Source organism: Herpailurus yagouaroundi, unplaced genomic scaffold (assembly GCF_014898765.1).
Source record: "Herpailurus yagouaroundi ecotype Mexico unplaced genomic scaffold, PumYag 159, whole genome shotgun sequence".
NCBI lineage: Eukaryota > Metazoa > Chordata > Mammalia > Carnivora > Felidae > Herpailurus > Herpailurus yagouaroundi.
Window position 1 is genome coordinate 51,895,007 of NW_024412400.1, and position 12,659 is coordinate 51,907,665.

General features: G+C 42.0%; 1 protein-coding gene across 6 annotated transcripts in view; it reads right to left on the reverse strand.

Moving 5' to 3' along the window:
* VEPH1 (ventricular zone expressed PH domain containing 1) overlaps window positions 1-12,086 on the reverse strand; it is a 261,729-nt gene extending 249,643 nt beyond the window's left edge. Inside the window, exons 1-3 of one of the 6 annotated variants that reach the window (XM_040480593.1) lie at window positions 11,785-12,085; window positions 7,875-8,145; window positions 3,504-3,800 (exon numbers count right to left, since the gene is read on the reverse strand). In XM_040480593.1, the coding sequence (XP_040336527.1) occupies window positions 3,504-3,641 (138 nt within the window). In that variant the 5' untranslated portion in view covers window positions 3,642-3,800; window positions 7,875-8,145; window positions 11,785-12,085. Of the gene's footprint in view, window positions 1-3,503; window positions 3,801-7,874; window positions 8,146-11,784 lie in introns of all 6 variants that reach the window. The other 5 variants (XM_040480591.1, XM_040480589.1, XM_040480595.1 and 2 more) reach the window with 5 other exon arrangements.
* Window positions 12,087-12,659: the final 573 nt, after the last annotated feature.

Sequence of the window (12,659 nt, forward strand, 5' to 3'; positions counted from 1 at the left end):
TTAGGGTGCATGTGCCCCCTTTGAATCAGCATTTTTGTATCCTTTGGATAAATACCTAGTAGTGTAATTTCTGGGTTGTAGGGTAGTTCTCTTTTTAATTTTCTGAGGAACCTCCGTACTGTTCTCCAGAGTGGCCGCAACAGTTTGCATTCCCACCAACAGTGCAGAAGTGTTCCCCTTTCTCTGCATCCTCACCAGTATCTGTTGTTTCCTGAGTTGTCAAGATTTCATCTAGCCAGAAGGAGGAACACACCAAAAATTTTAAATTCTGACAGTGGAATATTATCTCTTAGTAGGTTTTATGGTTATGACCATAAGCAATGGATAAAGTGTGGAAAACTACAGCAAAGGACTATCTCTTTGGAGCACCATTGTCATGACAAATCACCCTCTGCTGACTTCTTTCCTAGAACTATGGAGAAAGCTCGAGTCAGTGTCTCCACTCCTTTCCTCTCTGCTCTCCTGGCAAGGGCAAGGTAGAAAACTTTGACTAAAGGCTCCATCAAGGCTTCATGCAACGGAAAAGGGAAATTTGTCAAAGGGAAATATCAGAAACTTACTATGTTCTCATCACTGCAAATGTAGAAGGAGAAGTCACCTGTTTGTCAGGTATCCTAGAGAAGGGATTTCTATGCTAGAAGGAAGTTGGCAAAGATGATTTAAAAGGAAGTTCTTTGTTTTTAAAAAGGAGTTGATATATTATTTTTGCGCTCCTTCCCTTATGTTCATCTGTTTTGTCTCTTAAAGTCCCCATATGAGTGAAACAGAAGAGACTCATAAATATGGAGAACAAACTTAGGGTTGCTGGAGCGGTTGTGGGAGGGGGAATGGGCTAAATGGGTAAGAGGCATTAAGGAATCTACTCCTGAAATCATTGTTTCACTATATGCTAACTAATTTGGATGTAAATTTTAAAAAATAAAAAATAAAATTAAAAAAATTAGGGATACAAGAAACAAACAGACAAACAAACAAACAAAGGAGTTGAGAAGTAGAATTGATTACTGAGATTCAGGGTCATTAGGAAAGTCATAACAAGGGACAGATGGGATGCAGCTAACAGGGAAGTGAGCCACTGAGTAGACATAGTGGTTCAGTGGACTAATCACTGGCAATGGCCATTGAATGTCATGGGCATTGGTGCATCATGGGAAGGTTTCAAACAATGGGAGACATGCAATAAAATCTTCTTTAGGAAGTTTAATTAGGTAACTTCTAGTACATTGAACCAGAGAACAGTAAGACCAAAGGCAAGAAGATCAATTGTTTTGAAGTCCTGAGCCAGAGTGATAGCAAAAGGAGAAGGAGAAGGTAATTCAGGAAAAGGAGAAGAAGGAGAAAGGGAAGAGACGTTTCTCAAGGAGTGTCCACAGAACTAATAGGGAAAGGAGAGAGTGAGAGTAAAAGGTCAAGAGTGACTCCAGGTTGCAAACCTGGAGATCTAAGAAAGTGATAGTACAGCTGGAAGAAAGATGATAACTTCTAACTTAGATTGAATTTGAGATAATGGATATCAACTAGTTTGGGCTTGAGGCTTAGGGGGAGATGCCAAGACTGGAAACATAGATCTTGGATGTAGAAGTTTCACTACAGGAGGTTATATGAATAGATGATTTTCTATAAGAACAGATATATTAATTATATACTCTGCAAAAGGGCAACTATGTATTTTTAGAGAGAAGTAATCACTAAGAACTAGAACCATAGAAGTCATTTCAGGAATAATAAACCTTGAACTGGCTTTTAAAAGAATGGAAAGGGAGAAGGAATTCCACACTGAGACTTGCTTATAACTAGGACTGAATAGCAGACATAAAAATGGATCGATCTGCACAATCCTTCTAAATACTAATTCTTTTTATTCTGCCATCCATCTGCTCATGCCACAGTTACAGATAGAGCAGTGGAAGAAGTGAGATGTGACACCAGTTAGTAGGCGAAGAACACAGGAGAATGACTGGCCCTCCAGATCTGCCTGGTAGGACGCTGATCTGAGGGGACAGATGACACCCTGATGACAGGGGACCTGCCTGCCTTAATGGGTAAAGGTGGCGACACATAACAGAACTCACCAGTTCTAAAATTCTGAATTTGACATCTGTTAAAAATAAGCAACTGATGAAGGAAACAAAAGAAATCACTGACACTAGTGACCTCTAGTGGAAACAGGCTTCAGGGGAATATGTATATATATATTTGTATTAGATTAGATGAAATTCAGTGTCATATTCAGCCAATTCATTTCTGCAGGAGTGTGAAGGAAGGGACTGCTAGAAATAGCACACAAATATGGCCCAGAAAGTGGAAATGTACCAGGAATACTTGTGTTTTGAGTCAGACTAAGTTGATTAATGTTCTGAAAAAAAAAAATGTGGACACATAATTGCTGTCAAAGACATTAGCTGAGAAAAGAGTGTGTGGGCAATGACTTCATTGGCCACCGGGGGGATTTAGTATGTTCCTGGCGGCCAATAAGTGAGCACGCTGACAGTCTTGAGGAGGAAGCCGCACTGGTTGCTGGTACACCTTTTAAACATTAAAATGTGGAAGGAAGCTGTGATCTCTGAAATGTGTACACATTTGGTAATTCAGTATTTTATGGCCCAAGTCCTGTCTCTTTCCTGTCTGCCTGGGGGCTGTCTGCACCAAGTATTAGCAAATGCCGTTGACACAAGAGATGCTTGGGAGACTTGGTCTTTGAAATGGGACTGATCTCATGGAGGGCCCATGCACAACCAAGAAGGGCAACATCAAACCACACTGGGCACTCCACATCTACCCTCTTAGGGAAGCACTTTCAGAATATATAATCTTGACATTGAAGAGTAGCAAAGGAATGGGAGACTTGAGGGAGATTTTAAATTTGTCTGATCACACTGGGGGCTAATGATGAGTGAGTTGAATTAAATGGGGGAGGGGGTTAGGAAAAGGAGTAAAAAAGTAAGATTTTTTTTTTTTAATGGAGATTCTATAGAAATACACAGAATCAGTGTTATCAAGCCCCGGGCAACTGTCACTTCTGGCAACAGAGTGATCCTTGTCCTTGTCTTATGTTACCTATGCGGCAGGAGGCATCATCCTGCCTTCTTTCATTATTCAGCCTCCTCCACACACCCTGCTTTGTTTACTGATGCTGTTGGCAGGTTGGCCGATCTGCTTTTCCCAGGATTTGCTCCCTCTCTTCTCCATGTCATTTCAAGGATAGAGAAACAGCCCTTAGATAAGCTTTTGTGATAATTCCACTCTGGTCTGCAATTTCCAGAGTTCTGATCTCCATGAATGGGCAAAAGGCAGCCTAGCCTCCCGCTAGATCAAGACTGCTCTGGTGTTATCTCTTAGATGCCAAATTAAACCACAGAGCAGAACCAGTATTAAGGGAACCAGTATTAAGTGGTCTTTCCTCTTTCCCCTGCAAAGTTCCTTTCAAACCACAGGATACGTACAATCCTTTGGCCCTAGAATAAGTCATTTTGGGAGCCTAGTTTAAAAACTAGTTTACTTACGGAAGATGAGCTAATCATTTTAATTTGTTCCAGAGCTTCTGTCAGGCTGTCTTCAATCTCAGAGTCATCTAAAGAGAAGAGGTCCCCGGCGCGGGAAAGATCTTTTTGTCCTAAAACCAGTCTGAACAGCTGATGCATGATGGGAAATTTGATAAGCAATTGACCTTCGGCAGCCCCAGGACCACGTGTTTCAGTTATCACAGGTTAGTAAGACAGAAACATGCAGCAGGAAGTATATACTTTGTAGTCCTTGAAAGGTCATTTTTCTCCAGAATTTGAGGTCTTCTTTGACACTCTCTGGAAAAGAAACAAATGAAACAATGTTGCTGTTAGTAGAATGGCATGGGCTCAAAATGTAACCTCTCCACCTAGCAGAGAGAGGGAAGACAGTTTGGAAATGTGCAGAGAGTCACAGATCCTGGCTTGGTGATCTTCAAATGAGCTCTTCCCTTATTTATTTTCTTTTCCCCCCGGAAAGATCCTGTCAAAAATGTGTAGGTTTCTCTGGAATTTAACAGGAATGTTAAAAAGCTGCTTAAACCTCACACTTATTTTTCTCCTTTCTGTATCCTTCTCCGTCATTCTATGCCACAAGGAAACAAGTGGACACCCAACCCTTGCCATATTTCCCCCAGATTCCCATGGAAAGCAAACAGAAAAGGGCAATGAAAGGAAAGAGGGAACACAGAAAACACCCACTGCCTGGTTTTCTCTTTTTTCCTGGACATGGAAACCAGTGCTTGCCTTCTTGGCCAGGTTTCTTTCCTACACTGACAAGAGAAACTCCCCCCAGCATTGCAAGGCAGGGTAAAGAGGAAGGGCTTTGGGATCAGGCAATCTTCCCTCTCCTCCCACAGTTGAAATAATAAAGTCCCACTATACTTCTTACTCAATTAACAGTCCACAGAGAGAAGCGCAATGGCACAAATTAAATATCTGATTTTTCTCATCAGCTCCCTTCTGGGCCTAATAAAATCACGGACCATTTGCAATGGTAGAGACCTTAGCAATCATTTATTTAATGACTTCCCGAAGGCTCCACAGTAACTGCAGGAGCGCTGTTCCCCTGACTTCAGGCCAGCCGGCTTCCCCTATGGTTTACAATGAAGTGGAATCATCTCGTGTAACTTAAAAATGAAGACCCACGTGCAAAGAGTAACAGCTGAGGGTGACTTATTTCATATAAGAATATAAGCAATAGGCAAGTCTGCCCAACATTTCGTTCTGAATGTGTTCCCCAGAACGATTTTGAAAGGGACAGGGGAGTCTGCTGCTTCCTCGGGTGATCTTAAACCTCCCCTCTGAGCTCCCACTGTGTGGGCACCTCTGTGTGCTGAATGCAATTTTATTTTTTTAAAAATTTTTTTTAACGTTTTTATTTATTTTTTAGACAGAGAGAGACAGAGCATGAACAGGGGAGGGTCAGCAAGAGGGAGACACAGAATCTGAAACAGGCTCCAGGCTCTGAGCTGTCAGCACAGAGCCCGACGCGGGGCTTGAACTCACAGATCGCGAGATCATGACCTGAGCCGAAGTCGGCCGCTTAACCGACTGAGCCACCCAGGCGCCCCCTGAATGCAATTTTAAAGGCTAAAGATACACTCTCTCCATGCAATATGGTCTCTAAATGCAAGCCAAATCCTTCATCAGGCACTCAGTGCAGTTTGTAGGCCATTGAAGGGAAGTGGAGGGTAGTATTGCCTACGTGCGACTTTTGTGTTGCTCACCAGCTTCAGAAAAATCATACCCAATACTTATACATGCTTGTCTCTATGCCATGTGCTGTTCTAGATGCTTTGTAAACATTAACTCATTTAACCTTCATAATAACTATATGAGGATATTTCATTCCCATTTTAATGGTGAGGAACCAAGGCATTAGATAACTTGCCCAAGCCATACAGCCAGTAAACTGTACAGCTAGGATTTGGATCCAGAGATTCCAGTGCGACCCTCAAGTTCATAACCACTATCGTATGCTGGTTCCACATAAGGCTCCATGTGAGGCTACTGTTATAAATAAAGACCCTCAGAGCATTATTAACATTTGAGGATGAAGATATCGGTAGAGTCATAAAGCATGAAAATGAATTTCTCTTTCCTCCTACACTGACCCTGCATCCTTGCCCTTCTATGCCCCGGGCTTTAGGCCTACCAGACAGCAGGCGAGTCACAAGGAACAGAAGCTTAGAGGAAGAGAAAAGCAGGAGAGTTGGGGATGAGGGGGAGAATTCCATGGGGTGGAGAGAGAGCAGAGAGCCCTACAAGTATGTGCCCCGGCAAATGTGGAAGGGCGAGTTACAAGATCTACAGGGAAAATTAGGACGGCATGTTCCCCTTAGGACAGAATTTTCCCCTTAACGCATTCTCCCCGTAGCCTCAGACATTTACAGTGACAGGGTCTCAGTGAAATAATATTCAGAAATATAAGATATTAGACGGACACTGGATATGATTTCGCCTTGACCAGTCAGCTTCTTGGCCAATAGCTGGCTGTTCCTGAAGCACATTCAGCTGTCCCAAATGTATCGCAGCTGGAGTTCTGAGGAGGCCAGAAATACATGCTGGTGGAGGGGAGCACCCCCGGTTTTTCCTGGGCTCCTTTTTCCTTTATTTATTTTGATTGAGAGAGCAAGTGGGGGTGGGGGGGAGAAGGAGATAAAGAGACTCCCAAGCAGGCTCTGCACTGTCAGTGCAGAGCCTGACACAGGGCTCAAATCCGCAAACCGTGAGACTGTGACCTGAGCCGAAAATAAGAGTCCTGTTGAGCTCAACCAAATGAGCCACCCAGGCATCCCTGGGCTCGTTCTTTACTCTCCACACTTACAATGACACCTGGTATGAAGTCCTACATTCATGCTATCACTACTGAGTGTCCATAATGTGCAAAACATTATTGTTCAAAACACTGCCATCCGTGAGAAATTTTACACATTAAAAAGTGGGGTAGGGAGAGGTGACACTTACACCAAACATTTTACAATACAAGGATGACCCAGAGAAAAGTCTCTTGTATACTATAAAGGAAGTTTGGGGAAGTACAAGGGAGAGAGAGATCTCTCCTAGGGAAAGATGATGAGGAATGACTTTGTGAAGGAAATGGTGTTTGGGCTAGACATTTTTAGGATAGATTTCATTCGATGTACATGTGCTGTGTACATACTAAGTCAGACGCTTGTCTGCAGACTGAGATTCAAGTCCTAGCCTGGTCACTCTGGTTGTTGGACCTTTGGTTCGTGCTTTTCCCTTCTCTGAGCCTCAATTTCTTCATCTGCACAATGGGGCTAATACATGCCTAGTCTATCTCACCAGGTTGTTTTGAAGATCAAAGCTAAAACACATGAAAGAGCCCCTTGTCAAATAATGACACCAACAGCTAATGTTTAGCAGGTGTTTACCATGTGGCAGGCACTACTATGAGTGTTTCGTAAGGATTGAGTCACTGAATTCTCACGACGATTCCATGTGATGAGAAACTGATGTTCAGAGAGGAAAGCAACCAGCCCAGGAACACCCAGGGAGTAATAAGTTGCAGAGTCAGAACCGAAGGCAGTTGCTCTCCCAGAACAAAGCCCTGTCAGTTGCGTACATGACCATGTGTGATAACTATTAAACTGCCTCCCTTCCATCAGTCTTCATTTAAAGAGCACCCCACATGGTATACTATACTGCCCCCTTCCTGCCTAAGGATCAGCAAGGCATGTCATTTATTTTTCAGCAGCTCTGGTCAATGTTTTGCTCAGGTGTCTGGCTTCTTTCTCCTGTTGATCTCTCTGCTATGGCAGAGAAGGTCAGCGACAGATCAAATTCAACCTCATCCTCTGAGAAATTCCCTGCCCTCATGAACGCCACAGTCCTGTGACCTGTATGCCTGTATACACGTGTTCACCAAACACACACAAGCACACACATATGTACACAAATGCACATATGGGTGCACCTCAGATGCTTTCTATGCACCAAGCTCTTTGCCAGATACTTTCTTCTCAGTTCTCCCATCAACCCTGCAGGTAGATATTATTACCAAAGAGGAAACAGGACTGGTGAGATACCGTGCCAAAGGTTACACACAGAGCCAAGATTCACACCAAGTAGGTCAGCTTCCAAATCTCGTACTTTTTGAATTACAAAAACTGGCTTATAAAATTCCTCTTACTCCCAGCTTTTGCTCTCCTAATTTCTGTCCTTAATCTTTAAGGGACCCTCAATTGGAGTCCACTTACTCATTATTTGTAATATATATTTTTAAGCAGATATTGGTTGGCAAGTCAAGTTTCTGTAAGGAGAAGCAGACACCACACAAAAAAATGATTATGCACCAAGGGTGACACATTTCAGGGAGTCCCAGCCGTCCCCACAAACTGGCTTTACCTGCGTGCTACTCCTCAAAGGCAGGCAGCTTGCTGTTACTCAGCTATAGGTTTTGAGCCTGGGCGCGAGACTCGGGCAGCGGACTCCGAGGGCACAGCAGATGGAATCCCCTCAGCTCAGTGAACCTGAAGTTGTTCATTGCGGTGGCGGTAGTGCTGGGTGAAGAATTCAAGGAATGCAGCCTGATGCCACTGGCAGCTCCAGAGCTGGTCAGGTGACAGGCTGCACCTCACCCAGTGCAGAGTCGCCTCTGAGTGAAATGCTCTGTTTCCTGGGGTGAAACAGAAAGCCTGCTCCAGTAAAGTAGAGTTGTTTTTAACAGAGAAAACAAAACTCCCTGTGTTCGTGAAAATCTATACTTTCCCTGGGAAGAATGGGGAGGGGGTGGGAGGTGTTGGGGAGAGAAAGCCACGCAGGACACAGTTTCAGCAGAAACTCAAACAGGTGAATGGAATGACTATTGGGAGCCATTTCACAAAGCCTGGGGAAGAGAGGGCTGCGGCTTAATGAACACCTCCCTCCCTCTCAAGATTTCACACCCAGAATTTGAAACACAGAGCGTTTGTCCACTAAGTGTCCCAGCTCCTAAAGCACTGATCCTCTTGTTCTGCCTCTAGATTAATATTGTTGAAAACGTAAGGATGGAGAAAGTTGCTGCTAAAAGGAACAAACTACTAAACAAAAATGCATACCTTCTTTTTCCACTCTATTTGCTGGGAGGTTCATAAAAATCCACTTGGATTTGCCCTTTAAGTCAGATTTGTACTTTAAATATTGCAGCGACGCTCAGAGAATATGTTTATCTTGCTGACACTCCAGAGGAGGAAAAGGTACTGAAACTCTTAACACTTAATGGTTTCAGTGCTTAATGGTGCATTAAAAAACATGTTTTTAAATTGTATTATTCTCTACTCCCAACTTATCTGTCCTTATGGAGGGTCTTCTGCCCATCAAATCACCTCTTTGCTGGCAAAACGTACAGGAAGCTGTGCGGCAGACAAATTCATCCGTGTGGTCACAAAGATGTGACTCCCGCGAGCGCTACCCCACAAAGGCATGTGGTCAGAGGGGTCACACACTACCATTGAACCAGGTCATATGCCCCAGGGGAATGACCTTGTAAATCATTCTAGACATTTGGTGGTCAATCATACTTTTATGCCATCCACATATGGAGAATTCTCTTTAAGAGTTTTCTTTATAAAAATGGAGAAGCCAGGCACCCATGAGCAGGTGTAGCCTTTCACTGGTAATTTTCTGGCTTACAGATAGTGATGCAGTCTTCTCTTTTAAAGGAACAGACTGTATCTCTTTAGGCTTCCCTCTTCTTCATTCTCCATTCCTTATTAATGGCTCTTATCGCTAGGTTTTATCCAATTTTCTTCCATTTTTAAAGGAATGTAGTGTCCAGATTTGCACATTTTATGGAAACCCAGTAAGAAAAGCAGAGTGGTTAAGAGTGTGGTAATGCAAACACAACTGCATTCAGCTGTATCATTACTGGGGTCGATCAATTAATTCCTAGAGCCTCAGGTTCCTTATTTGCACCTGAGGATTGTGATATGGGTTGTTGGGAGGTTTTATGAGATTATGTAAAGCATTCACCACAGAACCTAGCATATAGCAACCACACAAGAAGTAACAGCAATCATATCCCTAATAATGTCATTATTCTTATAGGTCATTTTCCTGTACTATGTCCCTATGCCATCCCTTCTAAGAGCTAATATACTGCTGTACTGCTATCCAACACTGAGTTCACATGTTAAAGATTTTTTATAAAGTCCTTTTTCCATTTGGGTCATATTTATAGCCTAATTGTACTCTCCCCCCAACCTAAATCTGGGTAGTTTATACACTATCTTGAATGTGTCCATATTAGTTTTTTGGCAAATTTGTTCCCTGGAGAGACAGCCTTACCCCCTCAACCATAGCTAAACAGTAACTGAATTTTTTACAGAGTGGAAATGGACTAAAATACAATGTATCTCAGACTTTTTGTGGCTGGGTAATCCAAATACCCGAGTTTCCTACGTAAGTGTAGTGCTCACTCCCACATTTATAGGCAAGGATGGAGTGTATAATTCCCTCTAGGGCACCAGCGGGAAAAGTTCTTTAGGACTCTTCAAGGTGACCTGCACTCAATGGGCACTAATAAAACATTGCTGGTTTATTCTGCTATGCACTGGTAGATCTATTAAATAAAAATACATATGAACAGTGGACTTAATTGAACCACTATTGGGATACCACCTGTGGAAAAAATTGAAGCTCTTTGGGAGGTTTCAATAAACATAATTAACTCAGGAAGCCAATTTATTCTGTGAAAATTAGCCTCTAGCTTCCAACTTCGTATTCCCTGGTTTCTTCACATTAGAAAATTCTAGAATAACAACATTTATTTACGTTATGCTTTGGATAACACTACTGCGCATCAAAATTTTCTCATTTTATTCACCTGTATTATAAATGCCCACTGACTAGGTTAGACCCATTTGGGTTCTAGAAAATTTAAATAAAGTTCTCGGATAGATTTTCCTTTGAAAGAAAGGATTAAAGATTCTTTTCAAGGAGCATCTTTTTCACACAGTGTGAAAGAACTACAGGCGTTCCCATGGGAATTGGCCGCATACATTTCAGCCCTTCCCACAAGATGTCTATTGTTCCCTGTGCGTCTCTCGGTTTCCTCTGCCATGACATCTTGCTACATTCACTTCTACTGAAAGCCTCTGAGGCTGGGTTGTTCCAAACGATGCTAAAGGACTCAGTCCTTGGTCTTTTTCTAGAATTCATACTAAGTTTGTAGCGGGCTAATTATCATAAGCACATACAAAAATAGGCTTGGTGGCTTATTTAGGCAACAGTTCAAAAAACATATTCTATTTTGAATACATATCGCAACTTCTTGAAGCACAAATAGGAAATACTTTCTTTCATTGGAAATGAGGGAAACATCTTCAAGTCTAACAAACTTTCTAAACCAAGAATTTGCGATCTGTAATAATGACTTCAGAGTGTATCCATTTTCATAAATTTTGACTTTGCAGGTCATATTTTCCTAATTGATATAAATCTTTGTATAAATTGAATAAATATTATATAAATATAAATATGAGTAGTTAATATAAATCTTGTTAAAATTTTTAATTCCAATTTTGTAGGGTTTTTTTCCCCAGAAAACATACCCAAACTCTCAAATTACAAAGAAAATTCACTGTTAAATGTGTCTTTATTTAAATTTAAATTCCATATACTAAACACCTGCATTGACCAATTCAAATAATATCTTAAGTATTTTTTCTATTCTTTAAATTGAAAACATACATGCTTCAATTTAAAATGTCATGGAATCCAATGGTTGGTTACTATAGCAATTTAAATATGTATTTAGAAGAACAAAAAAGTAGTTAGATTCAATACTGATTTATAAGATAACTGAAATAAATATCAAAGGAAAAAATGACAGTAATGGTGACTGCTCAACCCACTGACTGGAAAGATGCTTGAATTTTCTTTGAAAACCATAGGCAGGGCCAGCTTCTTTGCTGGTTGTAAGATGTTTCTTGAGGTAAACAAAAGTGTGAAATAGAAATGAGCCCAGACAGTTAAGGAATAAAACCACAATGCACATACTATGAATCTAGAAGCACAAATTTCTGCTCCTGAGGCCTAGAGACATGTTTTAATAACCCACAGAGAGGTGGCTTTTTTACCCTAATAACCGAAAAGCATGCATACAGGGCTAGACACACAACTCCCAAATGTGCTTTATCTGCATAATCAGCCAGCCCCTGGAAGTTTCTCTGCCCCACTCCCGCAGCCCACTCCTTCATCACTGCAGCTGCTGACATTTACTTTAATTAGCTTTTGTTTTTGCTGAACAAAAGGACAGGGGAAAAGATAGCCATACCTCTTAGCACAGGAAACTCTGGCCATCATAGGAAATAGAAGGCAGAATGCTTGATCTTTAGAGTAATTCGGCTGGAACCCATGACCATGCTCAGAGGCAGCCCGGTAGCCCCTGCCCCTTCCTGTCCTGTCCTGTCCTGCTGGCAGGCGCCGTGCTTCCCTGCACTGCTTGTCAGGCTGGCTGTACACTTGATTCCCTCCCCTGGACTCACCGTGTGGAATCGGGCAAATGAGTAACTTCTCCTCTCTCTCTCCCAGCCTTCTGCTTAAAGCTAACAATTGGCACAAAGCTTCACCTCTTTCTACAGTAGGTTTACAGGAGCTTCTCTGAGCAGGTCGGTAGTTTGAGAGGGAGTATTAGAAGATTTGCCTAACAACCAGTAACTTAGCTTCCGTTAATGAATAACTCACTTTAAGGAATCAAGGAAGTTTTAGGTTAATATCAGATGTAGAGCCTTTTATCAGGCAGGCATCAGTGAAAGGCCTGGTGTGGAATGGAAAGAGGGAAGTAGTGGAATGAGATAGTATTTAAACCAAAGACGATGGAAGAAAATACCACAAGAGAAACAAAATGGCTTGTCTAAAGGAACAAAGTCTAACTATGCTATTGGTATGGCTAGTGAAACACTGAACAACTGAACGAAGCATCCCAAGTACCACTGGGGATTTCTCCAGGCCAGCACTGCTCTTTCTTGCGCCAATCCAAGTTGCTAATTCACTTCCTTTTGCCATCCAAATATAGAACTCCTCTTCTCAGGCCTAATACACTGGGGATCCCTTATGAGCAGTCTTACATCTCTCTCTCTTTTAAGGAGAATGCTCTCCAAACCTCTAATGCATAAATTAATTGGTGGTACCCAGTGGATTGTTATATCT